Source organism: Hippoglossus stenolepis, chromosome 4 (assembly GCF_022539355.2).
Source record: "Hippoglossus stenolepis isolate QCI-W04-F060 chromosome 4, HSTE1.2, whole genome shotgun sequence".
NCBI classification, from domain to species: Eukaryota; Metazoa; Chordata; class Actinopteri; order Pleuronectiformes; family Pleuronectidae; genus Hippoglossus; species Hippoglossus stenolepis.
The window spans coordinates 916,587-944,086 of record NC_061486.1 but is presented as its reverse complement, the minus strand read 5'-3'; the positions used below and the strand labels follow the sequence as shown (position 1 = coordinate 944,086).

General features: G+C 45.7%; 3 protein-coding genes across 3 annotated transcripts in view; 1 reads left to right on the top strand and 2 right to left on the bottom strand.

Annotated features, from left to right (window-relative positions):
- Positions 1-1,468: 1,468 nt before the first annotated feature.
- Positions 1,469-11,102, top strand: shkbp1 (SH3KBP1 binding protein 1). Its single transcript, XM_035154914.2, has 17 exons — positions 1,469-1,642; positions 2,851-2,904; positions 3,435-3,480; positions 3,585-3,717; positions 3,826-3,906; positions 4,644-4,814; positions 5,147-5,237; positions 5,865-6,055; positions 6,160-6,275; positions 6,371-6,458; positions 6,644-6,760; positions 6,878-7,048; positions 7,148-7,303; positions 7,591-7,687; positions 7,824-8,008; positions 8,181-8,283; positions 8,819-11,102. Exons 1-17 carry the CDS (start codon positions 1,587-1,589, stop codon positions 9,540-9,542), a joined length of 2,580 nt encoding a protein of 859 aa, XP_035010805.2. The 5' UTR covers positions 1,469-1,586; the 3' UTR covers positions 9,543-11,102.
- On the bottom strand, positions 11,101-18,736 carry esrrd (estrogen-related receptor delta). Its single transcript, XM_035154915.2, has 8 exons — positions 18,270-18,736; positions 17,533-17,827; positions 15,488-15,641; positions 14,842-14,958; positions 13,733-13,819; positions 13,491-13,652; positions 13,136-13,408; positions 11,101-11,980 (listed from the first exon to the last, which is right to left on the bottom strand). Exons 1-8 carry the CDS (start codon positions 18,323-18,325, stop codon positions 11,742-11,744), a joined length of 1,383 nt encoding a protein of 460 aa, XP_035010806.1. The 5' UTR covers positions 18,326-18,736; the 3' UTR covers positions 11,101-11,741.
- Positions 18,737-20,499: 1,763 nt separating this feature from the next.
- Positions 20,500-27,500, bottom strand: part of LOC118106048 (latent-transforming growth factor beta-binding protein 4) — a 24,263-nt gene continuing 17,262 nt past the window's right edge. Inside the window, exons 24-35 of the mRNA XM_047339602.1 lie at positions 27,475-27,500; positions 27,210-27,347; positions 26,610-26,888; positions 26,206-26,277; positions 25,903-26,028; positions 25,675-25,818; positions 25,279-25,431; positions 24,814-24,927; positions 24,470-24,644; positions 23,567-23,898; positions 23,303-23,455; positions 20,500-22,627 (exon numbers count right to left, since the gene is read on the bottom strand). The exon at positions 27,475-27,500 is cut by the window's right edge and continues 100 nt beyond it. Coding sequence (XP_047195558.1) covers positions 22,485-22,627; positions 23,303-23,455; positions 23,567-23,898; positions 24,470-24,644; positions 24,814-24,927; positions 25,279-25,431; positions 25,675-25,818; positions 25,903-26,028; positions 26,206-26,277; positions 26,610-26,888; positions 27,210-27,347; positions 27,475-27,500 — 1,855 coding nt within the window. The 3' untranslated portion in view covers positions 20,500-22,484. The remainder of the gene's footprint in view (positions 22,628-23,302; positions 23,456-23,566; positions 23,899-24,469; positions 24,645-24,813; positions 24,928-25,278; positions 25,432-25,674; positions 25,819-25,902; positions 26,029-26,205; positions 26,278-26,609; positions 26,889-27,209; positions 27,348-27,474) is intronic.

The following is a 27,500-nucleotide window of genomic DNA, read 5'->3' as shown; positions in this document are numbered from 1 at the left end:
AGTTCGGGGATCGACAGTGAAGACTGCGAGATCGACCGGTAGATCGCGATCGACGGGTTGGACCACTGCTCTAGAATGTTATATTTCTATCTGTGCTGTTAACCTGATTCTTCCTGTTTTGACGTGTAAATCCACAAAAACAGTTTGTATTATGACGACTTTTTAGCCTGAAGGTTTAAAATAATATTTCTGAAAAGCCTCTGACTGATGAGGATCCTCTGGCTCCCTCAGGAAGAATCCTGTGTCTTGTTTTTAACAGCTATGATTCCTTTACTCCAGGTTCCTCAGAGCAGAAGAGGAGTTCTGGGTCTGGATCAAACTGAACCTGGTTCTGTTGGTTTGCAGTGAAAACACTTTGTTGGAGAGTTTGGACTTTTGGACCAATCACAGGAAGTAGAGACACAATTCTTTCGTCCCTAAATTACAATTTGAAACCCAAGCTAACCAGATCACATGACACTGTGGAACCAACATGAAGCCTCAGACTCTCAGATCACGTTCAGAGTTTCCAGTGAATCTTCTCTCTGTGGTTTTTCTCTCATCTTTAATTGTCTCCCTCTCAGATAACAGGACGTGTTTCAGACTGATTTTCTATATTTGTTCTTAGCTTCACATCTTTCTACTTTTATAGAAACAGCTTTTATGTGTGTGTGTGTGTTCCTCCCATGCTGCTTTGCTCTGGAGGAGAATGACAGGAAGAGGAATCCAGCGGAGGAAGAGGAAGATTTGTGACACGAGAGGAGGAAGTGGAGCATCTCTGTTCTTCACTGCTGAAACAACATCTGCACAGCTGCAGCTGCTGCATGCTGCTTTCACTGCTGACAGGATTTATAAACTTCTGCTATAATCGTCATATACAGTCCATTCGATTGTTTTATCCATTTGTCTCATGTGATTTTTTGTTTTTCCCTTTTTGTTAGTGTTGTTTTTCTTCTGTCTTTTACAAAGTGGGGAAAAGTACCTTTACTCATAATAATAATGGTAATATTATTAATGACATATGTTTATTAACAATGACAGAGAATATTTTGGCTTTGTTATGTACTTTTACCTTTAGACTTGAAGTACATGCTGATAATAATTTTAGACTTGTGTAATGTGTATTCATTTATGCACAATTCTGATTTGTACAGTCACTGCAGTTCGTATCCTATCTACCATGTGTGTTTTTTGATTGAGGTTAATTATTATGAGATACTTATTAAGCATATTTTGTATGTTTTCATAATAAAGTTGTGTCTTTTGAAACCACTCATGTTGCATGTAAGTGTATTATGCTTGAACGTAAAATGTGTTTCAACATATTTTAAATTAATTCATGTGTTTTATTTTTTTTTTATTTAATCTGCAGATTTTAAAATGATAAATAAAATGTTCCATCCCTGGACTCCAGTCCGTGTTTTATGGGTTTCTTCCCCCTGATCCACGGACTCCACCGCGGGTTTTACTTCCACTTCCCTGCGCTACCGGAAGCTGCTGAGAACAAGACCGGAAACCGACTTTGTGGACGGAAACGGAATTAAATCTTAGAATGGACGTAATGTAAACGTGTTGTTGTGGTTGTGGCGCCGCAGACTCTTCACGGGATGGCGAACACGGCGAGGAGCGGGGACATCATCCACCTGAACGTCGGGGGGAAGAGGTGAGAGACCCGGGGAGTGTCGAAGCTGAGCCCGGGTTAGCCAGCAGCTACATGGCTACCACAGCGGCGTCCATTATCGGACAGGTCCTTGTCCCGTCGGGTCAGCAACGTTCTGGAACAAGTCAAAGTTTCGTGTAACTTAAATCCTGTAATGTCTGAGTGAATACACACGATTTAAAATACTTTCCACTAAGTTCTGAGGCCGAGTCGGTTCATCGTGATACAGACTGTTAGCATCTCTGTTTACTGTCCGTTCCCTGTGTCCGATGATGGAACTACGCTAGGTGTCGCTGTAACGTACAGATGCTGCTCGCGATCCACGAGCGGGTTCAGCGGCTTCACGAACTTTTTAACAACAACGTATTGTTGCAGAGGGAGTTAAACCGGATGTAGCATCATGTAGCATCATGTAGCATCATGTAGCATCATGTAGCCCAGCTGAGGTGCAGTGATGTTGATTCATTCAGTCTGGATACGTTTGGACCAAATAACATCCAGGAAGGAATAAGTTCAATTTTCTATTTAACATGGTTTCCATGGCAACTGCGTGACGTGTTGTAAAAGGAAGAAATATTATGGGATGTTTTAAATGAAGTCATCTGCATGATACTGAGAAATACAGTTTGATTCACACATGGTTTATGAAGGATCAGTGTGAACAGGAGAAAGTTTCCTCCTTCTCTCCCTGAGCGTCTGTTCTCTGTGACTCTGCTGAGTGGGTTCCATCTCCTGTGAGAAGAACTGACTGAGAGTCAGCTTCAACTGTCACAACCAGCTCCAGCTGAAGAGTGAAGCTGAACTGAGATCAGTTAAAAACACTCAGAAGTTATTAAAAACCAGAGTTTATCTCCAATATTCAGCAGGAAACTGTTAAAATATGAAGAATTCTGAACAGTTTGGTGGATTTGTTACAGCTGCAGCTCTTCAGGGTCAGGGAGCAGAGGATCATGGGTAATATGCAGTAAACATATTACCCATTGTTTTTGCATGAAACCATGTACTAACAGAGTTGATCCCCCTGTGTGACTGCAGGGGGCGCTGTGGTTCAGATAATGTTACACTGTGCTGCTTTAAGGAGTGAAAACACATCTGAGACAGTTCAGGGACGTTTCACTGTCTCCACTTGTTAACACGACCCGACAGACAGTCTGTAGAACACAACAGTTTAACTCTAGATACTGAAGACGTCGATGTTTGTTCTCTTTCAGGTTCAGCACCTCCCGACAGACGCTCACATGGGTCCCTGACTCCTTTTTCTCCAGGTTGGTCAGTTACACTCTGTAAGCAGTCGTTCAAAACATTGATGAAATGAAGATCTTTTATTAATAGAAACAATCTGCTGGAAAATTCCGTTGAACTGAGGCTTCGCCGTCAGACTTGTTTTCCTTTAATGGTGAATAACAACCGAACAGTAAGTCAGTAAGAAACCTCTAAGATCAGAAAACAGTTTGAGCCAAACGCTGCAGGTCCTTGGTTTTGTCTTGTATAATAGTTGGATGAAACAGGGAGGTGATGACTGGCATATTTTTCTTCATATAATCATTAGATTAACAATCACCAGCTGCAGCCTGACGTGGTTATTAAAGCTCCGTGCTCAGACGCTGGATTAGTTGCACATAAACAAGACAACATGTGATTTTTAGCTGGAGATGGTTTTGTTTGTTCTCCAGTGAAAAGTGCAGTGAGTGATGTTGTGTGTCTGTGCTGTCAAAATAACCGTCTGAATACTAGAGTAAGTTTATATTCCTCCATTTAAAATAATGAAGGGTTTGTGTTTTCTTTTTCTCTTCAGTCTTTTAAGCGGTCGGATCTCAACCCTGAAGGATGAAACTGGAGCTGTAAGTTGTGTGTGTGTTGTGTGGTGTGTGTGTGTGTGTGTGTGTGTGTGTGTCATTGTTACCCTGGTATGTGAACCTCCCCTTGTTTCTCTCTCTCGCCATAGATCTTCATCGACAGGGACCCCTCTCTGTTTGCTCCCATCCTCAACTTCCTGCGGACAAAAGAGCTTCATCCCCGCTCCATTAACGTGCACATGCTCATGCACGAGGCAGAGTTCTACGGCATCACACCGCTGGGTGAGACAGACGCTCGTGTGTCGTGCAGGACGAGTCCGCACACTATGATTCTTCTTAACTGCTGCTCAGTTTTCTGTTCTATTAACTAATGAAATTGTTTTGTTATAGTGCGTAAACTGCAGCTGTGTGACGAGCTGGACCGATCCTCCTGTGGAAACGTGCTGTTCAATGGCTACTTGCCTCCACCAGGTAAACACCCTGTCCTCACCACACCCCCGAGACCACCAGAGACACATTCCTCAACAATGGATCGGGGGAAAGTCTAAATTTGATAAAGCTGCTTTCAGATATGAACAGAAGTTGTGATATCAAGTGAGCGAGTGGACGTGTTGATGAGGTTTCTAACACGTGACGGACGTGAAACTGGAAGAACACAAACATCTCAGGATGAAGAAGAGGAGCCGTACACGTAGAAGACGAAGACGTCAACTTGGAAACACGAGGAGATTCCAGATCTTCTGGTGATGAGGGCCGACGCCGGTGTGGATGAGCTGTAAACAACAACACTGATCTTTCCACAGCAGAGTTTATACGTCATGTCCGGCCTCCTGCTGCTCTACAGGCTCCGCTCCTCGCCTGGATGTTCCCCACATGTTCCTGTTGTTGTTGTTGTTGTTGTTGTTGTTGTTGTTGTTGTTGTTGTTGTGAACGAGTCGGACCCAACAACCTGCTGCTGCTGCTCCACAAACACTAACTACACAACATGTCAGGACGATATTTTACAGAGTTTGTGTGTGAAAACTGTTTAAGTCTGAGGGAGTGAAAGTGGATGAAGCTGCTCCTCTGATCTTCTGTTGTGAAACAAGACTTTAACCTAAACTGTGATTCAGCTCAGTTCGCCTCAGGTAACCTGAATAAAACTCTTCTCCTGCCCCCACGTAGCCGAGACCCACCCTCTGCTTCATGTCCTGTCTGTGTCTTCTCAGTGTACCCAGCAAAGCGTCGTAACCGGCACAGCGTAGCGGGGTCGCAGTTCATGGGCGCCCGAGCCGCACCTGCAGAGAGAGCGCCGGTCAGACGCAGCAACACCATGCCCCCCAACCTGGGGAACTCTGGGATAATGGGCAGGGTGAGCCATGACGAGAGGACGTTCGGAGGTGAACACACACACACACACACTCAGTCAGCCAGCCCCCCCCCACCGTAAACGTCATGACACGTCTCCAGGCCATTTATTATCTCAACAAATAATAACCTATTAAAACCTGTACTGCAGTCAGCCACAAGGGGGAGCCAGGTGTTTTGGAAGCTGACACGTCGTCCATCTTTATTTTCAGTTTGTGACACATACAGACCTGCTGCCACAAATACTCACTACAGGTTTAAACGTGGATCGATCTGCCACAGGAACTAGTTCCCAATGATTGCTTTATATATTTCCTCCTGTGTGTGTGTGTGTGTGTGTGTGTGTGTGTGTGTGTGTGTGTAGGTCAGTCATCAGACTCTGGCATGGTTCGGATCATCTGTGGTCATCATAACTGGATTGCTTTGGCCTACGCGCAGTTTGTCGTCTGTTACAGGTGAACTCATCACTTTTATCATTTCTTCATCTCAGAGCTCGTCTGATTGGTTTTTTCACCTCTGACTATTTATTGTATTTATGTTTTAGGGCATCACAAGTTTACATATTTTTTAAAGGGTCAATTCCCCCAAATCACCAAAAACATTTCTTCACATTAATCGGTGACCAACATCAACTGTTCTCAACCACAGAGGAGGTGGAGGCATGGAAATGGCAGAATGAGCCGTAACCTGTTTGTAGACTCTGGGTCCAGAAAGTGAAGCCAATCTGAAAGTGCCTGAACCTGTATTCTGTGTAGTGACCAGCAGGGGGCGACTCCACTGTTTGTTTCTATAGAGGTCTATGAGAAAATGACTCTACTTCTCACTTTATAACGTGAGTAAACATTTTCCTAAGGAGTTCATGTCTCAATCTCATTTCAAAAACCCCCTGCGCCTCCAAATATGGTGACTTCTGGTCTAAAAAAAACAAGATGGCGCTGGACTAAATGTCAAATTGAGGCTTCAAAGCGGCAGCTCACAGACCAACGGGTGACGTCAGTAGTAGAGTCGGTATTTAACGTGATGGTGACGGTTGACACCTGATTTCATATCTTCCCTATATCTTTGTTCCCTCTCTCTTTCAGGGTGAAGGAGTCGACCGGGTGGCAGCAGGTCTTCACCTCTCCTCGTCTGGATTGGGTGATCGACAGAGTTGCGCTCAACGCCAAGGTGATGGGCGGCTCGCTGGGAGACAACGACAAGATGGTGGCTGTTGCCTCGGTGACGGAGATCATCCTGTGGTCCATCTGTCCAGATGGCAACGGAAATGAAATCGGTAAGTAGGGTTTTATTGTTTTTAGTATTTTTCTTACCCGATAGACAAATCAACTAAAATATGAGAGCAACAGTTTGTTCTGAGGTCGTGTCTCTGTCCCACAGGCGTCTTCAGCCTCAATGTGCCGGTGGAGGCCCTCTTCTTCGTTGGTAACCAGCTGATCGCCACCAGTCACAGCGGGAAAGTTGGAGTGTGGAACGCCGTCACCAAACACTGGCAGGTGGGCGGAGTTTGCTGAGTTCATAGATTTACTGTCACTGACAACACACAGAAGCGTGCAGATGGTTTGTGACGTTCTCTGTCGTCTCTGTGCAGAACCAGGATGTGGTTCCCATCAGCAGCCACGACACCGCCGGCTCCTTCCTCATCCTCGGCTGCAACAACGGGTCCATCTACTATATCGGTAAGAAACGATAGTGGTGGATTTTGGTTTAGCTCAAAGCTGTTCGGCCCCACAGACACAAATCCTTTGGTTTTAAATTTTAAACTGAGCAGCAACTGATTCCTTGTTACCCATGTCTGATGAATGACGTTGTGTTTGAACAGTCACTGCTGTTTGTGAGCTCCTGGTTTGTTTGTTGTCATCAGATGTTCAGAAGTTCCCTCTGAGGATGAAGGACAACGACCTGCTGGTGACGGAGCTGTACCGGGACCCGACTGAAGACGCCATCACCGCTCTCAGTGTCTACCTCACTCCCAAAACAAGTACGGAGCTACAACGCTACTTTCTGTCAGGCCACAGTGTTTCTTTAGTTTCTGCTGAAATGTGCCCCCCCCCCCACTCCCCCCATCTCTCACTCACGACCGATTCCATGTGATCAGGTGACAGCGGGAACTGGATCGAGATCGCGTACGGGACGAGCTCTGGGACAGTTCGAGTCATCGTTCAGCATCCAGAGACCGTCGGCTCGGGGCCTCAGCTCTTCCAGACCTTCTCCGTCCACCGCAGCCCCGTCACCAAGATCATGCTGTCGGAGAAACACCTCATTTCAGGTAAGAGTGCGAGATGCCAGCGTTTGAATGACACACGTCAGCACAGTGTTTGTTTCTCCTCCGCACCATCACAGATTCTTCATATCTGTCGTCTTCCAGTTTGCGCAGATAACAACCACGTTCGCACATGGACGGTGACTCGGTTCAGAGGGATGATCTCCACACAGCCGGGATCCACGCCGCTCACCTCCTTCAAGATCCTCAGCCTGGACGACGTCGATGGACACGGAGGCTGCAGCGCCGGGACAGAGATAGGTAACACACGCACACGCACACGGGTCATTCTCTCTCAGACAGTAGATCTAAATATGTGACTGGAGACCAATGATTGGTGGGAAGAATCAGTTTGTTGAGATTTGGAAGAAATTACCCGTAAAATGTGTTTTCTCCTTCACTGTTATACACGTCATGTCCAGCAGAGGTCATACCGGACCTGTGTGTGTGTTTGGAATGCATCATGTCAATGAGTGTCCTCACATCTATAGAGAGACACGTGTGTGTTGTTGAGGGGTTCACATGGTGACAGTGTGTGTTTGTTTCAGGTCCGTACGGAGAGAGAGACGATCAGCAGGTTTTTATTCAGAGAGTCGTACCAGACACAGATAAACTGTACGTCAGACTGTCGTCCAATGGGAAGAGGTGAGGGACACATGTCTCATGATTGACAGACGTGATGCTCAGTTTGATTATTAATCCGCCATCACCAGCCTTTTATATGATGTCCTGCGTGGATTTGATCAATGCTGCTCTTATTGAATCTGTGTGTGTGTGTCAGGGTGTGTGAGGTGCGTTCGGTGGACGGCACCTCCATCACAGCCTTCATGGTCCACGAGTGCGAGGGCTCGAGTCGCATCGGCTCTCGGCCGCGGCGCTACCTCTTCAGTGGCCACAGCAATGGCAGCATCCAGATGTGGGACCTGACCACCGCCATGGAGATCGCCGGCAAGGTCGACATCAGAGGTCAGACGCTTCTGCTCGTTGTTCACTGATGTCTCGCACAACAGCCGGAGACATTCAATGTCTGTCCGTGAGCGATATGTTCTGTCGTTGGTCTGTCACTTTTGTACGTGGCTGTTTCAAGCTGTGTGAATCAGTCAGCGAGTAACGCCACCTCTCATTGGTCGTCTCACAGCGCTGGGCGGACCAACAGAGGAGGAGCTGCTTGAGCTGCTGGATCAGTGCGACCTGGCTCTGACCAGAACTCCTGACAGTACACCGAGAGCCTCGACCTGCAGGTACACACACACACACACACACACACACACACACACACACACACACACACACACACAAACTGATCAGAAACACTTGAACAAACATCAGTGAGATAAGAACGACCTGAAATGACAGAAACATCTTTAAACATTTATTTAACGTCTACTTTGAGTTTTTTAGTTTGGTCCATGTCCCATCTGCTAACATGGAGGAGGAGGGTTTATGAACTATACTGCAGCCAGACACCAGGGGGCGATCTAAATGTTCTGAGACTCTTCATCTCGTTGATCTTTATTCACAATTTATGATAAACACGTAATTTAAGAGAGTCGCTGTATTAAACATGTTTCTGAGGTTTGTTTTGGTCCTCACTCCCTGTCCTCACTGCCTGTCCTCACTCCCTGTCCTCACTCCCTGTCCTCACTCCCTGTCCTCACTGCCTGTCCTCACTTCCTGTCCTCACTCCCTGTCCTCACTGCCTGTCCTCACTCCCTGTCCTCACTCCCTGTCCTCACTCCCTGTCCTCACTCCCTGTCCTCACTTCCTGTCCTTCAGTCTTCACTCTCAGTTCACTGACGGCTTCAGGACGGAGCGGCTCCACTCTGCAGGAGGACGAGGAGCCGGAGCTCCGGGTTCAGCGGCCTACCTGTATGGTAGCCTCCCCCGTCAGGTTCCGCCCCCAATGCCGTTGGCCAAACCTCTCCGAGACGCCGTCCTCTCATCCGGAGCTGGACCACAGATCCTCGCAGTCCCCGGTCCGACCTACAGCCACAGCTCCACTGGCAGCCCCCGCCCCCACAGACACCCAGACGGGGACAGAGAGTGGGGGGGTGTCCGCAGGGGCAGCTTCGTGGAGCGATGCCAGGAGCTCGCCAAGGGTTCGGAGGCAGCTGCCTGTTCAGGATTTGGGGTCCTGGCGGGGTCGGAGGGCACCAGGCGGAGCTTAGCAGTGTGCTCCGAGTTAGAGGCCAGGTTCGTCCTCAGGACTCCCACCACCTTCTCTGTGTCGCCCGGTGCTCGCCATTCACCCGGATCCCCCTTGTCATCGCTGTCACCATCTCCGTTATCCTCGTCTTCATCACACCGCAAGGTCACGCCCACTTCCCCAACAAGCCCCACCCCCTGTGCAGTAAGCCCAACCCGGTCTCAGACCCCGGTGTCTCCTCGCCGCAGCGCTGCACCGTCTCCCACTGACATCCCAGCATCACCAGAGAGCCCCACAAGTCCAGACCACCCCTCCACTGGCCCCCCTGCTGGCCCCCGCCAGCCCCTCCACTGACCCCCCAGCCCCAAACCACACATGAACGAGACCAGCTTCTGATTGGCTGATCTAACTGAGACTCAGACACTAAAGAGCAAATCAGCTAAAAATGAAAAACTCATTTCCTGAAAACTGAAACCTGTTTTCATCAGGTCTGGATTTCTGATGTCACATGTTGAGATGTGAAGCAGCCAATCAGCTCTCAAGGAGTTCTGTTGCCACGACTACCATATGCCATTTGGTTGTTTGTTGACCAGATGTTGACGGAGGAACTCGCGTCAGTTTGGAAATGAATGTGAACGACTAAAAAAAAGAATCAATATCATCACATGATCTAAACGACTCATTAAAGGGCTCGACAGTTCGTAACCTAGCAACCGGTTGCTAAGGTGACACAGAACAACACCAGATGCATCGTTGCTTTCAGAGAGAAACCGACGCCGTTTCTTGTTTCTCGCAGACGATTGTTGCTTTTGACCTGAAATAATGAGAGAAAAAGCTAAAAATAAATAACCCTGGAAAAAAGAGAAGAATTGGTTCTCTGGCAAAAGTGGATTAAAGCTGCAAACAACAACGTTGTTGTCTCACTTCTCGTGTTGGATTCTGTCCGTCAGAGACGACAGATAAACTCGGGTCACGTTCCAGCGACGTTTAACAAATCGTCAGATCAGAGCGTCGTCCAGAAACTCGAAGCTGTGTCGAGTGTTTGTCTGAAATCACTGATTCACTGGTTCACTGGTTTCTGATGTTGAATTCTCCATCAGGAGGTGGAGACCAAACATGGAGCCACTGCCCCCAGGTGACGTAAAAGGTTACTGCAGCTTCATCTGTGTTTTTGTAGCTTTTTGATAAAGGTTTTTCAAACAGAAGCTTTTCTATCTCTTCCTCCTCTGACCGATCCGACTCATGAGTCTGTTTAAACAAAACTCAAGTTTTTTATTGAAGCTTTATTTTTCTAATTTGTATGTTTTGGTTCAGTTAAATTTAAAATGTCATTTTCAAACTGTGATGTAAGAAAACACATCGTCATCGTCTGTTCTTTTCTTCACGGAGTCAAACATAAACATATGTCACAGTCTTTAGTTTTCCATTAATGTTTGTTTTTTAACATTAAGAAACGGTAAAAACAAAGTGAAAATCTGTTTTATTTTACAGTTTCATATTAATTGTCAGGTAATAGTAAAAAAAATATACAAGTTGTAAGTTAACTATGAAACTCGATTTATTGATCGATTAATCACCACAGCTCCATAGTTTAGTGACATTTAACAGATTTATTCATTACTCGAAGAAGATGAATAGAGTAACTGTATTTTTTTATAGATTTCTGATATTCAGTAGATAATGAATCTAATTGTTAACGTTTCACTGAAGGAAAACTATTTCTTCTCGTGGTTATAATCCAAACATTTTCTCAGTAGGATTTCCAGGTTTCCTGCGACACACAAACGCATCATCCTTCCTTTTCTCTGAAGTGTTCAGTGATAATAATCAGTATTTATCTTTATCAGTCACATGTTGTTCCAGCTGATCTCAGGTCTCAACAGTTTGTATAAAAAATAAAATCAGACTCATGAAGATGAGAATCGTGTGTTTTATTAAACTTTCAGTACAAACGGCTCAAACTAAACTAATCAGCTGCCGATGATCGATCGTTTCTGGACACACGACAAAATCAGTTATCAACCTCACACTCAAACGCCCTGAGAAGAAGTTCACATAAAAATATATTTTACAAAAAGTATGGATTTTATACATGAAACGTGTCCAGGTTCAGACGATGATGGAGCTGAAGGTTCCAGCTGTGAACAGATGTTTCTCTCACGTTCGATTCCTGAACACAGAAATTAAACTGCTTCAAATGACTTCTCTGTTTCTCCGAGTCAACAAAGACTTGAGAGAAAGTGATGATGTCCATGACGTCCCCCCCGATGACTGAGCTGTGGCCCCTTCTCTACAAAACTCACATGATGATTATCAATCAGTTATTGACATTTATATTCTGACAGTAAAGAGGAAACGTTCAATGTTCTCAGCTCTTCTCTGAACAGATGAAAACTATGGAAGAACATTTCTGCCAAAAGAAAAAATGTTGAATCATGAAGTCAGTTCATGAGTCTTTTATCCTGATGTAACTTCAGTGTGAACAGAAAATGAATGAGTCTCTGTGCGAGGACGGTTTTCTGTCCCGTGGTGATGAGCCTCAGCAGACGGACGTCAGGCCTTGGCGTCCAGCATCTCCAGGAGCAGCTTGTGGAGCGGGACGCGGCGGTGGCGGTGCAGGTGCAGGAAGGCCTGCACAGCTCGGTCGGCGGCCTGTCGCAGCAGAGGGAGGCTCATGAGCAGGCGACCGGCTCGGTGGCGCTCTCTGCGGGACGACTCGTACTCCTGCAGCGCATCATGGAGCCCGTCCTGGAACCTCTGCACCGAGTCGGGACAGTCCACCGGCTCAGCGTCTGACGGACGAGACGAAGACGCTCCTAAGTACTTTTACTCAAGTGCAGTCAACAAGTGCAGTTTTGAGGTCAAAGCATTTTACGTGAATAGTTTAGAGACGCAGCTGAACTTGTTTAAACTCAACAAGGTTTTTAACTGTCATAGTAAAAACAGTCAAATGATAAATAACACAAATCAATATAATATAATTACACACAAACACACACACACACCATAGACTATAAAGGACGTCTCGTCTCCACAAATCAGAAGAGTCATGATTAATGATGAACTATTTAAAATGTGTGTTTTCACTGTAATATTCATGTTTTACTTCACATCTGGAAACATCAGCGTCACTGAGACTGAGCTCGGTCAGACAGTGAAGTGGTGAACAAGGTCAAGGTCAAGGTCACACACTCACTCCTCACACACACACACAGTTAATGTGTCTCAACGGTCTGAACATCAATATTCACACAATAGAAGATTGTGTGTGTGTGTGTGTGTGTGTGTGTGTGTCCAGCTGACTCTTCACACCTGATCGATCCAGTTTATCAATATTTATTGATCTGAGTCTCAGACAGTGGGAGACCGACCAGACTTCAGCTGGAGGAACCAACCAGCATCCCAGCATGCACCACTGCTCTGACAGGGCTGTTATTGATCAGTGGCCACTGTTAGCGCTGTTAGCATTAGCCACTCAAACCACAACACACACACACACTCCATCTCCAAAACAAACTAAATGTCTGGAGCTAATCAATACAGTGATGCTTCAGCCTGCAGCCACTGATCAATATCCCCCCCACACACACACACACAACACAACTACTCCCCTAATTGTAAATCAATATCAGAGTTGATGCTGCTTCAGTTTTTTCTCTGATGGAGTCACAACCACAACATTAGATCTACATTCATGTTGTTGGTGTTTTCAGGGTCGTTGGATTGAACGTTACAAAGTGTGCGTTCTGTAAGTTGTTGTTTCTCTTGAAGTTTGGCTCACACACAGAGAAGTGACGTGAGAACCGTTCACCTGAAGAACGTCCCAGGGGGCGCTGCACCTCCTCTGTTCCTCAGGATCGCAGACGCCAAGTGTGAAGTCGATTGTGGAGAAGGAGAAACTGAGCTGTAGAATTTAGTGTGTGTGTGTGTGTGTGTGTGTGTGTGACCAGAGTTGGCCAGTGCCATGGCCTTCAGCGTCACCACCTCCTCAGGACTCAGGTCCATCAGCTGGTACTTCACTGTCAGGTGGCGCAGCGCCTCGTACAGCTCGGCCAATCCCAGGGATCGACACTGACCCTCGTCCAACCGCAGGTTCCCGGCGAACACAAGCTCCTCCCCCGGCGCTTCCTGCGATCGCCAGGCCACGCCCACCAGCAGCGCCTCCATCCAACCACTTTGCAACAGCGACATCTGATCGACCAATGACAGGCCGGAGAAGCCTGGGAGGGGGCGGGTCAGAGCAGGTGTCAGTTCACGTGATTGAACAGAATAAAAAGATAGAACGCGTCTGTGAGCGTTTACCTGGGATCTGTTTGGCCCAGCCAATCAGAACCAGCAGCTCCCGGTTCAGGAGGTCACACAGGGTCAGCAGGGTGCTCAGGCTGCTGTCATTGGTCGAATTGTCCTGATTGGCAGCCAGTGGGGCGGGGTCAGTGAGCAGCAGGTGAGAAATCATCTTGTTTCCTGAAAGTCGAACGTGAGGTAAATAAAAGCAGCTGATTGGACGACATGTGAGTCACATGATGAATAAGGTGTTGACTCACTGCTGCTGATCAGGTGACTGCACCTTCCTGTCTCCACCCGCCGCTTGTACTTCTGACGTCCCCCTCTGACCCGGTCCAAACGCACCCCTGCACCACAGACACACAGTTTTACCTTCAATTACATCTGCAGCCTCATCTGTGTGGAAGTTGTGTCTGTGTGGTCGTTGTGTGTCTGTGTTGTCGTGTATCTGTGTGGTTGTTGTGTATGTGTGTGGTCGTTGTGTGTCTGTGTGGTTGTTGTGTATGTGTGTGGTCGTTGTGTTTGTGTGGTTGTTGTGTCTTTGTGGATGTTGTGTGTCTTTGTGGTTGTTGTGTCTGCGTGCTAGTTGTGTGTCTGTTGTGTGTCTGTGTGTTCATTGTCTGTGTTGTGGGTCTGTGTAGTAGTTGTGTGTCTGTGTGGTTGTTGTGTGTCTGTGCGTTGGTGTTGTGTCTGCCTGCTAGTTGTGTGTCTGTGTGGTTGTTGTGTGTCTGTGTGCTCGTTGTGTGTCTGTGTTGTGTCTGCCTGCTAGTTGTGTGTCTATGTGCTCGTTGTGTGTCTGTGTTGTGTCTGCCTGCTAGTTGTGTGTCTGTGTGGTTGTTGTGTGTCTGTGTGCTCGTTGTGTGTCTGTGTTGTGTCTGCCTGCTAGTTGTGTGTCTGTGTGGTTGTTGTGTGTCTGTGTGCTCGTTGTGTGTCTGTGTTGTGTCTGCGTGCTAGTTGTGTGTCTGTGTTGTGTGTCTGCATGCTAGTTGTGTGTCTGTGTGGTTGTTGTGTGTCTGCATGCTAGTTGTGTGTCTGTGTGGTTGTTGTGTGTCTGCGTGCTAGTTGTGTGCCTGTGTTGTGTGTCTGTGTAGTAGTTGTGTGTCTGTGTGGTCGTTGTGTGTCTGTGTAGTAGTTGTGTGTCTGCGTGCTCGTTGTGTGTCTGTGTTGTGTGTCTGTGTGGTAGTTGTGTGTCTGTGTGGTTGTTGTGTGTCTGCGTGCTCGTTGTGTGTCTGTGTTGTGTCTGCCTGCTAGTTGTGTGTCTGTGTGCTCGTTGTGTGTCTGTGTTGTGTCTGTGTGCTCGTTGTGTGTCTGTGTTGTGTCTGCATGCTAGTTGTGTGTCTGTGTTGTGTGTCTGTGTTGTGTGTCGTACCCTCCCTCATCATCCCGGCCTGCAGACACTTGTGGAAGCGACAGGCCTGACACGCCTTCCTCCGCCTCTTCGTGATCTCACACGCGCTCGTCACTGGACAGTTGTATTCGATGTTGCCTGGGCAACGACAGAAAACTTTATTCAGAGATGAGTCGTTAACAACAGGAGACGAAGAGGTTTTAATGATGAAACATTAATTTGTTTGATTCTCTTCGTGCACGTTTTCTCTTCTCACAGAAATCTATACGCCCCCCCCCCCAAGTGTTTATTGGAGCTTAAAACCTCAGAGTCCGTTAGCAGGATATTGACGAGCGGCGGCCGGAGGCTGTTTCTCACTGACTCTGGGTTTTATTGATCAATACGTAGACGAGTGACATCATCAGAACCGTCAGATTCAAATTAAGACGACGACACGTTTACACGGCGTCACGCTCCAGATGTGTTACTATATGTTTATCTATTTATTTTACTTTAAACTCCTGAAAATCAAGTTTTTAATAATGAGAGAAGTTCAGTTGGCGTCAAAGAAATCAATCGATGGATGAGTCGTGTGACGCTGATCTGAAAGCAGCTGATGTTTCACACACGGATCAATGCTGATCACTTCTACTGATCCCTGATCCGTCCGGGCAGCTGAGCTTCTCACCCTGGATGGTTCTTTTGAAGAACGCCTTGCAGGCCTCGCAGGACGCCACTCCGTAGTGATAACCGGAGGCAAAGTCTCCACACACCAGACAGAGCCTCTTGGGCCCTGCAGCGCCCCCTGGTGTCAGGTAGTCACCCCTCAGGATGGAGTCGACCTGCGGACAGAAGACACGCCCACGTCTCTAAATGTGCTGAGACTCCTCAGACACTTTATTTACATTTGGGTTGAACGTTACAGCCTCGGGAGTTACTTTACTCTATTGTTACTTTACTCTATTGTTACTTTACTCTATTGTTACTTTACTCTATTGTTACTTTACTCTATTGTTACTTTACTCTATTGTTACTTTACTCTATTGTTACTTTACTCTATTGTTACTTTACTCTTATTGATTATTTTACTCTATTGTTACTTTACTCTATTGTTACTTTACTCTTGTTACTTTACTCTATGTTACTTTACTCTTGTGACTTTACTCTTGTTACTTTACTCTATTGTTACTTTACTCTTGTTACTTTACTCTTGTTACTTTACTCTATTGTTACTTTACTCTTGTTACTTTACTCTATTGTGACTTTACTCTTGTGACTTTACTCTATTGTTACTTTACTCTATTGTTACTTTACTCTTGTGAATTTACTCTATTGTTACTTTACTCTATTGTGACTTTACTCTTGTTACTTTACTCTTGTTACTTTACTCTATTGTGTGTTACTTTACTCTTGTTACTTTACTTTTGTTACTTTACTCTATTGTTACTTTACTCTTGTTACTTTACTCTATTGTGACTTTACTCTTGTGACTTTACTCTTGTTGTTACTTTACTCTATTGTTACTTTACTCTTGTGACTTTACTCTATTGTTACTTTACTCTTGTGACTTTACTCTTGTTACTTTCCTTGTTATTTCTCTATTGTTACTTTACTCTTGTTACTTTACTCTATTGTTACTTTACTCTTGTTACTTTACTCTTGTGACTTTACTTTACTCTATTGTTACTTTACTCTTGTTACTTTACTCTTGTTACTTTACTCTATTGTTACTTTACTCTTGTGACTTTACTCTATTGTTACTTTACTCTATTGTTACTTTACTCTTGTGACTTTACTCTATTGTTACTTTACTCTTGTTACATTACTCTTGTTACTTTACTCTATTGTTACTTTACTCTTGTTACTTTACTCTTGTTACTTTACTCTTGTTACTTTACTCTTGTTACATTACTCTTGTTACTTTACTCTATTGTTACTTTACTCTTGTTACATTACTCTTGTCACTTTACTCTATTGTTACTTTACTCTTGTTACTTTACTCTTGTTGTTACTTTACTCTTGTTACTTTACTCATTGTTACTTTACTCTTTGTTGTTACTTTACTCTTGTTACTTTACTCTCTTGTTACTTTACTCTTGTTACTTTACTCTTGTTGTTACTTTACTCTCTTGTTACTTTACTCTTGTTACTTTACTCTTGTTGTAACTTTACTCTTTTACGCTTTTATCCAAAGCGACTTACAATTAGTGCATTCAACATCTATGAGGGGCCATTTAGGGGTTCAGTATCTGGCCCAAGGACACTTCGGCATGCAGATGGGGAGACTGAGGATCGAACTGCCTTCTGGTTGGAGGAAGACCGCTCTACCCCTGAGCCACAGCCGCCCCTGTGTAGTTGTGTATCTTTGAATGTGAACTTTGTGTTTCCCTCATGAATCAGTGACGACCCTCAGGTTGATGATGTGACCCCTGAAGGGCCCCGACCCTCATGCTGAGGACCAGGGGACTGAACTGAGTGGATCTGAACGTTAACTGTGATACTTTAACGACACGAAGCTGTTGATACGTTCGTACTTTGACTTTTAAGGAACTATTACATGTATTGTCGTATATTTCCTTCACTGTATTAGTACTTTTCCTGCAGTAAAGTACTTGACTTCTGATGAAACTTCCTGTGATGTTCGCCTTTAAAATAAAAAAATATAAAACACTTTTTTCTGTAATGACAAAACAAAACAAAAGAAAAAGAGAAAATATGAGGAACGTTTTTCACCTGCGCTGAAAACGAGTCGGAGTGGGACCCCATAGCCCCGCCCCCGACGCTTCCGCCGCTGGAACTAGATCCGGTGGGAGAGTCGGGCTCCGCCGCTCCACAGAGGAGGCTGATGGAGGAAGAGGAGGAGGAGGAGGAGGAGGCCGGGCTGACGAGGAGGAAACCCGGTTGAGAGTGGCTGAAGGCGAGCGTGGCATCCAGAGGGAAGGGGGGGCTGAGGGGGGAGGAGTGGAGGAAGGAGGCCGGAGAACGAGCTTCATCAACGGAGGAGGAGGAGGAGGAGGAGTCCAGGAGGCTGAGGAAGAGGAGAGAGATTTTGAAAACTTTATTTAAACATTTTGATCAAAATGAATCATTGTGAATGACAGGAACTAAACTACGGAAGATGATCAGGGACACGTTAATTTTTTTTTTGTTGAAAAACAGAATAATACAATTCTGTGAAATTCTTAAACCTTTATTCTCCTGATAAAAATCAGAATTGATTTTAAAAACAGAAAAAAAGCTTTGTACGTGGCACTAATCATCTTCCGTACTCACCACTGCCCTGATAGTGATCACCAGAAGAAACTTTACTAGAATAAATCAAATACTGTTGTTTGAATCAGTAAATAAAGAAAAATGTTCCTGTTTCTTTATTCATCTGATTTCATCTATTTGAATTCTTCTTACTGTCATTTCATCCGACTGCTGCGTTTCTCCTCATAAAGAACTTTTATATAAATACAGTTTCTCACCGATGTGGAGCGAAGAGGTGACGCTCGTCCATCAGACAGAAATCCTTCAGCTCCATCCTTGTCCTGATCCTGAACCTGATCCTGATCCGGAAGCTGATCCTGATTCTGTTCCTGTTCCTGAACCCGAACCCGAACCTGATCCTGATCCTGATCCTGATCTCAGTGTCAAGTGACAATGTGGGAAAAATGGATAAAAGTTCCACACAGATGAAAGTTCCCCTGAAGTCCTGCACAGAGACGAGATGGAGCCGGATCGAGGCTCTGAGGCGTCGCTCCTGTCATTTATCTCCTGTCATCACAGAGGGGGCGGGGCAGAGCCTGCAGGATGAGCCAATCATCATGCGGATTGACTTCCTCCCTGTATCATCTCTATCGGTGGGACAGTGACAGATGTAGGCCACAGTAGATCTGAAGCTCGTCTCTGCAGCTCTTCATCGTCTGAACAACTCGTCATCATCGACCAATCAATGATTTCATCATTGTTTGTGTTAATGAAAAAAACTGAGATTATCCTGCTGCTTAGGCATCACACACACACACACACACACACACACACACACACACACACACACACACACACACACACACACACACACACACACACACACACACACACACACGCACTCTGACATAATCTCACCTCAGACGCAGCTCAGATCAGTCTCACCTACATCTGCTGTTTCATAAGATCTGAATATCAAGGTCTGTGGGACCTTTCATGAACATCACTTTACTTCATTTACTTCCTTTCACTTGATTTCCTGCGTGTGATTGGTCGGTGAATCGATGCTGCGGTGCACTCAGATAATCTGAGATGAAGTCACTAAATCTGGATTCTGTCCTTGTTCCTGACACCGTTCACACGGTCGACCCGCTCACCTCCGTCTGGGTCACCGCCGCTCTGACTCAACCCATAGCCACAGAGAGAGCAGAGCAAAGGCTGCTGGGTAATATGTGGCGTGTCGGCCGGTGTTTACACTCGTTTTATAAAGGTGATGTGACTCTGAACACAAACACTGTGACGTCATGAATATGCTAATTGGCCCTGAACATGATCTCATCACTTCTCCAGCAGGTTTTATTGTCTTGACATGAAAAGTGTTTGTTTCTAGGACGACGTCTTGAAATTCATTCGTTGATCAGACGCAGTGAAGACGTGTTTATTTCATCGAGCTTTAATCACGCGCTTCTATAAAATCTATCGTGTAAAAAAAGGGACGCCAGAGAGGATCATGGGAACGTTCCACCGACACCCTTCAGCATCATACTGGCCGTTCTGTAGAAGTGAAAGCTGATATTCCGCTGGCTCACAGGTTCATCCTCAGGACTGGGTGAACCTCAGTAATCCCATTAATGCTGCCAGTGTGTGTGTGTGTGTGTGTGTGTGTGGATTGGCCTACAATATAAAGTGGCTTACAGCTGGATCTACATAAACAGGTAATGCTGCCCGTGGACAATTGGAGGATGTGTCACGTGCACGTCACCAGGTTAGCGTTAGCAACATGCTAATGCCACCAGAGGAACAGTGAAAACAAACAGAGAACCGATCACATCCTGTTCATCTCATTCATGTGCATCTTTGTGTATCTGTGGTTGTTTGGTGCATCTTTGTGTATCTGTGGTTGTTTGGTGCATCTTTGTGTATCTGTGGTTGTTTGGTGCATCTTTGTGTATCTGTGGTTGTTTGGTGCATCTTTGTGTATCTGTGGTTGTTTGGTGTATCTTTGTGTATCTGTGGTTGTTTGGTGTATCTTTGTGTATCTGTGGTTGTTTGGTGTATCTTTGTGTATCTGTGGTTGTTTGGTGTATCTTTGTGTATCTGTGGTTGTTTGGTGTATCTTTGTGTATCTTTGTGTATTTGTGGTTGTTTGGTGTATCTTTGTGTATCTGTGGTTGTTTGGTGTATCTTTGTGTATCTGTGGTTGTGTGGTGTATCTTTGTGTATCTGTGGTTGTGTGGTGTATCTTTGTGTATCTGTGGTTGTTTGGTGTATCTTTGTGTATCTGTGGTTGTTTGGTGTATCTTTGTGTATCTGTGGTTGTGTGGTGTATCTTTGTGTATCTGTGGTAGCCTGTATTAGTGAATCATTTTCATCGTGTTCAGTAACTTACTGAGCCTCTGTTCCTCCCTGACCAGACTTTTAGCAGCTGGAGTTGGGATTTGAACCAGTAACCTTCCTCTCTGTTCTACGTCCTACAGACCAGACACAAACAAAAACACACAAACACAGTTTCACTGAAAGTGTGTGTGCAAATATATTTTCATTTCTTTTCATACAAACCACAACAATACAAAAGTGAATCATTAAACATAAAAATGAGCAGTTTAAAAAACACCAGAGACGACAATTCAAACACTTATAACACAGTGTGTGTGTGTGTGTGTGTGTGTGTGTGTGTGTGTGTACAGTGCACGGTATACTGAGAAGGAATCAGCTCGTTAACTACAACAGAAAATTAATAAAACACAAACTCTTACAGGCTGAAACAGATTATGTGGATCACTATAAACACAATGTGACTGGATGCAGCGTCCAGTACAGAATTTGATCAATTTAAACCAAAAATAAATCTAAATGGAATCAAGCAAATTGGAATCAGTATCCTCCAGAATCACATCCTGACTCAGCAGAGCGCCACCCTCAGGTCAGGAGATCTGTAAAGCTGCTGAGGTTCTGCACATGTTCCTGACGTGTTCCTGATGTGTTCTGGAGGTTCTGTATCTGAGTCAGTGTCTCTGGACATGTTCTGGATCTTCTCCTGCAGCCTCCTAGTAAAACGTCTGTAACATGTCAGAGTCCATGTGAGGAGACAGCAGGATAATGTGTGGAAGCTTCTGGAATGAAAGTTCCCACATGTTCCTGTTGCTGTGAACGAGTTGGACCCGGACAATCTCCTGCTGCTGCTTCACACGAGAAACTGTCCACACTTTTTTCTGGATATTTTCTAGAGGTGATGACTGAAAACATCTTCACTGACTTTGTCAGCGAGACAACGATGTTGTGACTTTGGTGACTACAGTGAAGTTTCTGGATTCAGGGAAAAATGTACAGAAAAAAGACAGTTTACGTTTAAAAACATATCGTTAATCATTCATTAATAAAGTCAGACAATATTTTCTTTTACATGTCTGTAGATGACACATTCAGTCGCTCAATCATTAAACACATCGGTTTTGTATATTGATGTTTATATATTTAATGTATGTGTGTATTTTATGTTGTAGATACAATGATCAGAATGAAAAACTCCTCTGTGAAAACAGATCTGTAACGATTAGAGCTGATGATGTCACCGCTCTGATTATCCATCTGTTTTCAGCCTCTGATGTGAAGATTGAATCTTTACGGGCTCGAGGCTCCGAGTCACATGTCGACTCGGAGTTCACAGAAAAAACTGTTTAACATGAACTCGTTTCAAATCTTTGCTTTTATGAAAATATCAGAAAATGTGTCTTTATGTTTTAAAACATTCTGAAATGAAATGTCCAGGTGAATTAGACATTTCACACGTGTGAAGTGAATATCTTGGGTTTGTTTGACCTGAAAACTTCTTTCCTTCTGTTTTCTGAGTTAAAACGTAAAAAGTACAACAATAACATTAACAATCAAACTTAGACTGTTTCTTCCTCTACTTCACAACTCTGCACGTCTTTTCTTCAGACCTTTAAAAAACAACAAGCGTCCTGATGTGTCGTCGTCGTCAGGAACATGTGTGACCTGGTGTAGCCTGGTTGGTAGTGCGAGGCTAACTAGTTAGCCTGGTTGGTACTGCGAGGCTAATTAGTTAGCCTGGTTGGTACTGCGAGGCTAATTAGAGTTAGCCTGGTTTGTATTGTGAGGCTAATTAGAGTTAGCCTGGTTTGTACTGCGAGGCTAATTAGAGTTAGCCTGGTTTGTACTGCGAGGCTAACTAGAGTTAGCCTGGTTTGGTCTAAAAGCCTGGTTTCAGTTTCTGGTTCAAATAAACCAGGCCGGACAGAAACTGATGAATAAAATGACTCTTAATATAAAGTCTGACCCGGCCCAGTTCAGCTCGGCCTAGTTTAGTGCAATCTACAGTTTTAAAGTCCAGTATGTTTTATCCTGGTTGAGTATAGTTTGTCAAATCTGGTCCTGAAGTAAAACCCAGACCAGTTTAGTCTCCTGTAGTCCGACCCAGTCTGTCACGGTGTCCAGTCCCAGGTGGGTCCTGGTCGGGTCCGGTGCGACGGCGTCTACGCGGCCACGCAGTGGTTGGGTCTGCGGGACATGACGTAGCCTCTCCTGCAGACGCAGCGAAACGAGCCGCTGGTGTTGACACAGCGAGCGTTCACACACGGGAACTCGACGCTGACGCCGTCCTCACACTCGTTTACATCTGCAAACACAAACATTCACATTAAATAATGATAAGATACAAAGAGAAATTATTATAAATGTGTCACAGCTGTAAAAAACTGGAAAACTTTAATATCCTGAGGCCTAAAACGTCCTGATTCATATACATACACGTGTATTTATACATAAACACACATACAGATCAGCGTGCAGGCTGTTATATAACATGTCACTTTACAAACTGGAAACTAAAAGTACTTGAATCGCACGCTAAGAGAAGGTGGTCGACCAGGAAACAGGGTCAGACGGGTGTGACGTCATTCCGAGGGCGGAGCTCCGAGGTTATGAAACGCTGGATTAATCTAGAGTCTGTGATTGGAGAAGATAAATGTAGAAATAACACTGATTGTTTCCTTTCACACTGACGACACAAGCCGGATGTTTGTGGGCGTCACAAAGTTCTCTGTCAGGGTGAAAGGGTTTTTTCTTTCATTTCATTTGTTCCTCATGTTTTTCTTTCCTCTTCACCTTCATTCCAGTTGAAGTCAGGATTTAATCGGTTCGTGTCTCATGCAACTAAACTAGACATAAATTACGAGCTTTATTTCAAAGTGTTTCTCAGATTGTTAAACGTTTTCACTGCTGAAAGTGAAAGAAAATCGTTTAGTTGTTCAGGACCAACTTCCTCCTCCTCGGAGCAGCCGGCTCTTCGTACCTATGCAGGTCATGGAGGTCATGTCCAGTTCGTATCCTTGGTAGCAGTCACAGGTGTAACCCTCCGCCACGCGAATACACCTGCCGTTCTCACAGCCGTGCAATATCCCACAATCCTCTGCTGCGCTCAGGCCGGCGTACGACTCGTAACGCCCTGGAAGACAAGATGGACGTGAGATGAGGGAGAGAGGACTCTTCTCCTCCATCAAACTTTTCTATTTGAAAAAAATCTGTTTTTTGTGTAAATCATTTAGGAAAATCTCACTTTCATACACCCTCCTCAGTGCTCCTCCTCCTCCTCCTCCTCCCCCTCTTACTCTATCTCCTCCTCCTCCTCCTCCTCTCTGCTCAGTAAAGGGTGGGAACGGCGGCCCCGGCCTCCAAGTCTCCTCCTCCTCCTCCTCCTCCTCCTGGTCGGGGTAGTGACCCCCGGGCAACGGAGCGAGGCTGAGAGGAGGGCCGTCCGGCTGGGACGGAGGAGGAGGCCGGGCGCCGAACGCCGTCTCAGCCCGGGGGTCCGGGAGGAGGCGGAAGGATGGAGGCCTGGGGGGGGGCCCGTCAGGGGAGGTGTAGTCTCCTTCAGAGTAGAAACCAGTTCTGAGAGACACGGACACAAGTGTTAACAGAAAACAAACACATCAGCTGAAACCTCAGACAAGGTTTAATCTGAGTTTAATCTGAGTTTAATTCAGTTTAGATTTAGTGACAAAAAGAAAAATGAAACTACAGAGACACTTGGATGTTTGTCTTTGTATTTATTTAATTTCTAACAGTTTCACTGCTTTCACATCCATTATGGTTTATTAACTCCCAGAAGCTTTTAGCTGAGCTCGTACAGATTTTAGAGACATGAAGCGTTTGAAGATTCTCCAGGAAATGACATCGCAGGAAGTAAAAATACCAACGTAAACACTGCAGAGGTCAGATGGTTTAACAGCAGGACGATGATGATGCTCTTATATGTTTTCAACATCTGTTTAGAACGAGAGTCAAAGCTCCAGATGTGCATTTGGTTAAATGTGCAGAGTTAAACATGTAAAGAAAGTTTTAAGGGGCTTGGTTGAAGTTGTTTTTGAGACTTTGTCTTTTTATCGAGTTACTTTATTTACTCACAGAGGATCTTTATTTAATTTTTACTGTTATATACTTATTATCCTTGTCCACTCACCCGTACTCAGGTCTGCGATAGGCTGTGTCCGGGAGACTGAAGGACGCAGGAGTCCTGAAGCCTGGCCTGCTGCCCCCTGCTGGAGAGTAATCGTCATAGTCAGGACGACTGAAGTCTCGGCCAGGAACCACAGCTGGAGGGAAGGACTCAGGAGCGTAAGGAGGAAAATGAGGAGCTGAGGAGGAGGAGAATGAAAACACATCAAATTAACTAAATCAAATATAACTGTAAATAACTGGAATGAAAATGGAAGAATAAAGGAAGAAAAACTAACCTAAATAAAAGAAAAAAGTAAAAAGAATTGATAATGATAAAAACTAATTTTATTAAATGAATGTTCGTACCACTTGCTCCTCCTTGTCCGACTCCTCGTCTCACTCCTGTTTCTGATCCGCTCGAACCGGGAAAACTTGGAAAATGAGGAGGAAGGAAGGAACTGCAGAGAAAGGCGTTGTCGTCTGCAGAGAGAAGGAAGTTTACTCATCGACACTCATCTCAACTTTCACTGTGTGGAGGAGTCTCTGCAGGAGTCAGAGGTTGTTATCAGCTCCAAACACAGACTGTAGATATGACCTATACTGCAGCCAGACACCAGGGGGCGATCAAGACGCTTTGACTTCATTCTGACTTCTGCATCTTTATTTACAGTCTATGTCGACAGGTCAGTGACATCATTAAAGCTGCACTGATTTACTTTTTGAATCACCTCTGCCCTCTGCTGGTCATACATCACTAACTGCAGCTTTAATCACCTCTGTACAGTTGTGTGGTGCGTGAGACCACAGAGTGAGTTTATTTGGATGTTTTACCGGAGTCGGTGGAGGGACAGAGGGCGCACTCCATCCCCCAGCCCTGCCCGTACAGACAGCAGCAGTCGGTGAAGGTGACCTGAGCGCCCAGCAGGGGGCTCTGACACATGAGGTCTGCAGAGACTTGCTGCCAGCACACAGACAGGTTCTCATCTGGAGGAGAGAGAGAGAGAGAGAGAGAGAGAGAGAGAGAGAGAGAGAGAGAGAGAGAGAGAGAGAGAGAGAGAAACACTGTGTCTGGAAGCTCAATGAACGAGTGAAGATACAGGTATGAACAGGAGGTGGCGACACCTGAGAGCAGAACCTGTCCGAGGTTCAGACAGAAGGAGAGGAAGAAGAATAGAAGTTAAATGAAAGGATAGAAAGGGAGGAGAGGATGGAGGGATGGAGTCTTACCCACAGTGAGGTGGGAGGAGTTGACACAGTTTCGCTGCGTGTCATCGAGCACCAGAGGCGGCGGGCAGCTGCAGTAATATGATCCCACCGTGTTCACACACACTCCTCCAACACAACTCTCCTCCTCACACTCATCGTGATCTGAGACACACAAACACAGTTCAGCTTGTTGTTTGTGTGCGTGTGCGTTATCGTGGGCGTGTGTGTGTGTGTGTGTGTGTGTGTGTGCACACTCCAGCAGCGTGCTGTTGTAAACATATCCACTGGAGCAGTAGCAGTTGTATCCAGGGATGTTGTTGACACACACTCCGTTCTTACACACCTCAGGGTGGAAACGTTTACACTCGTCCACATCTGGAGAACAATGTTCACATCAGGTCAATGGTTGTTATGGTTACTGCAGCTGTGAGCTCAGACAACTTGACAACAAGTGTGTGTGTGTGTGTGTGTGTGTGTGTGTGTGTGTGTGTGTGTGTGTGTGTGTGTGTGTGTGTGTGTGTGTGTGTCTGTGTGTGTGTGTGTGTGTGTGACCTCTGTAGCTGAAGGCTCCTGGTCCAGTGGTGACATAGCCCCTCCCACTGGGACACAGAGACAGGAAGTCGGCTGCACAGAAACAAAAGTGTTAAAGTGACGTGTTGACATCAGAGGAAACAGCTGTGATGTAACCACAGCAACAGAAGAGGCGTTAGCCACTCCCCTTGGCTCTGATTGGTGCCTTGGATTCTTGGAAGTTGTTACGACCTGTAGGTGGAGCCAGATCTTTGTGTTCTACTGTCAGATCAAAATGTCCGTTTGAACTAATGTGACTAAATGAAGTCAGATCTTATTAAATCCAGCAGAGCCTCTGTCCTCACATGAGATCTGTGACTTTGTCCTGATTCATCCCATAAACAACGTTTGTCACGCGGCCCAGATCAACTTCCTGTGTGTCTCACCTGTGTCGGCGGGGGGGCAGGGGTGGTACTGGCAGCCCAGCCCCCAGCCCTCGCCCACCGTGCAGCAGCACTCCTGCTGGCTGGTGTTGGTGGCCAGCAGGCTGCAGGTCCCACGCTCCGCCAGGTTGTAGTAGCACTCCCTCAGCTCGCCAGGACGGGCGGCGGGCAGCGGGGGCGGCACAGGGTCCAACTCCACCGCACTGACATGAGAGGAAGAGGAGGGGAAGAAAGAGGAGGAAGAGGAGGAAGAGGAGGAGGGGTAGCTGGGGACGATCTCGGCTGCAGGAGAAGAAAGAAGAAGTTGTTACAACCTCGAGAGGAAGAACAAACATTTCATTAAATACGACTCGTTTCAACGTATCAGCGAGATCCGTCTTATTCTGGATCCTCGGCTCTGGACACGTTTCTTAAATGAGACGTTTGTTCTCTGTTCAAGTTGAGGGGCGGGGTCCTGTTGGAGACTAACTAATACTAAATAAACCTCACATTTAATTTATATATTAATTAGGAGGGGTAAGATACCAAACGTACTGTGTGTGTGTGTGTGTGTGTGTGTGTGTGTGTGTGTGTGTGTGTGTGTGTGTGTGTGTGTGTGTGTACCTGGTCGTACGGTGCTGACACACTTTCTCATCGTCATGTCAAACTCTCCGTGGTCACATTCACACATGAAGGATCCCTCCACGTTCTCACAGCGAGCCGAACCACACACACCGGCCAGAGACACACACTCGTCTTCATCTGAGAGACGAGGACGGAGGAAGATGAGAAAAACGCGTCAACAAGAGCAACAACTGTGTGAACGCTGTCATTCATTTCTCTTAATGAGGACGTCCTCCTGTCTCTGTAGGTTGTGGCTGTGACGTACCGACGCAGGATTGTCCGTCTGCGGTG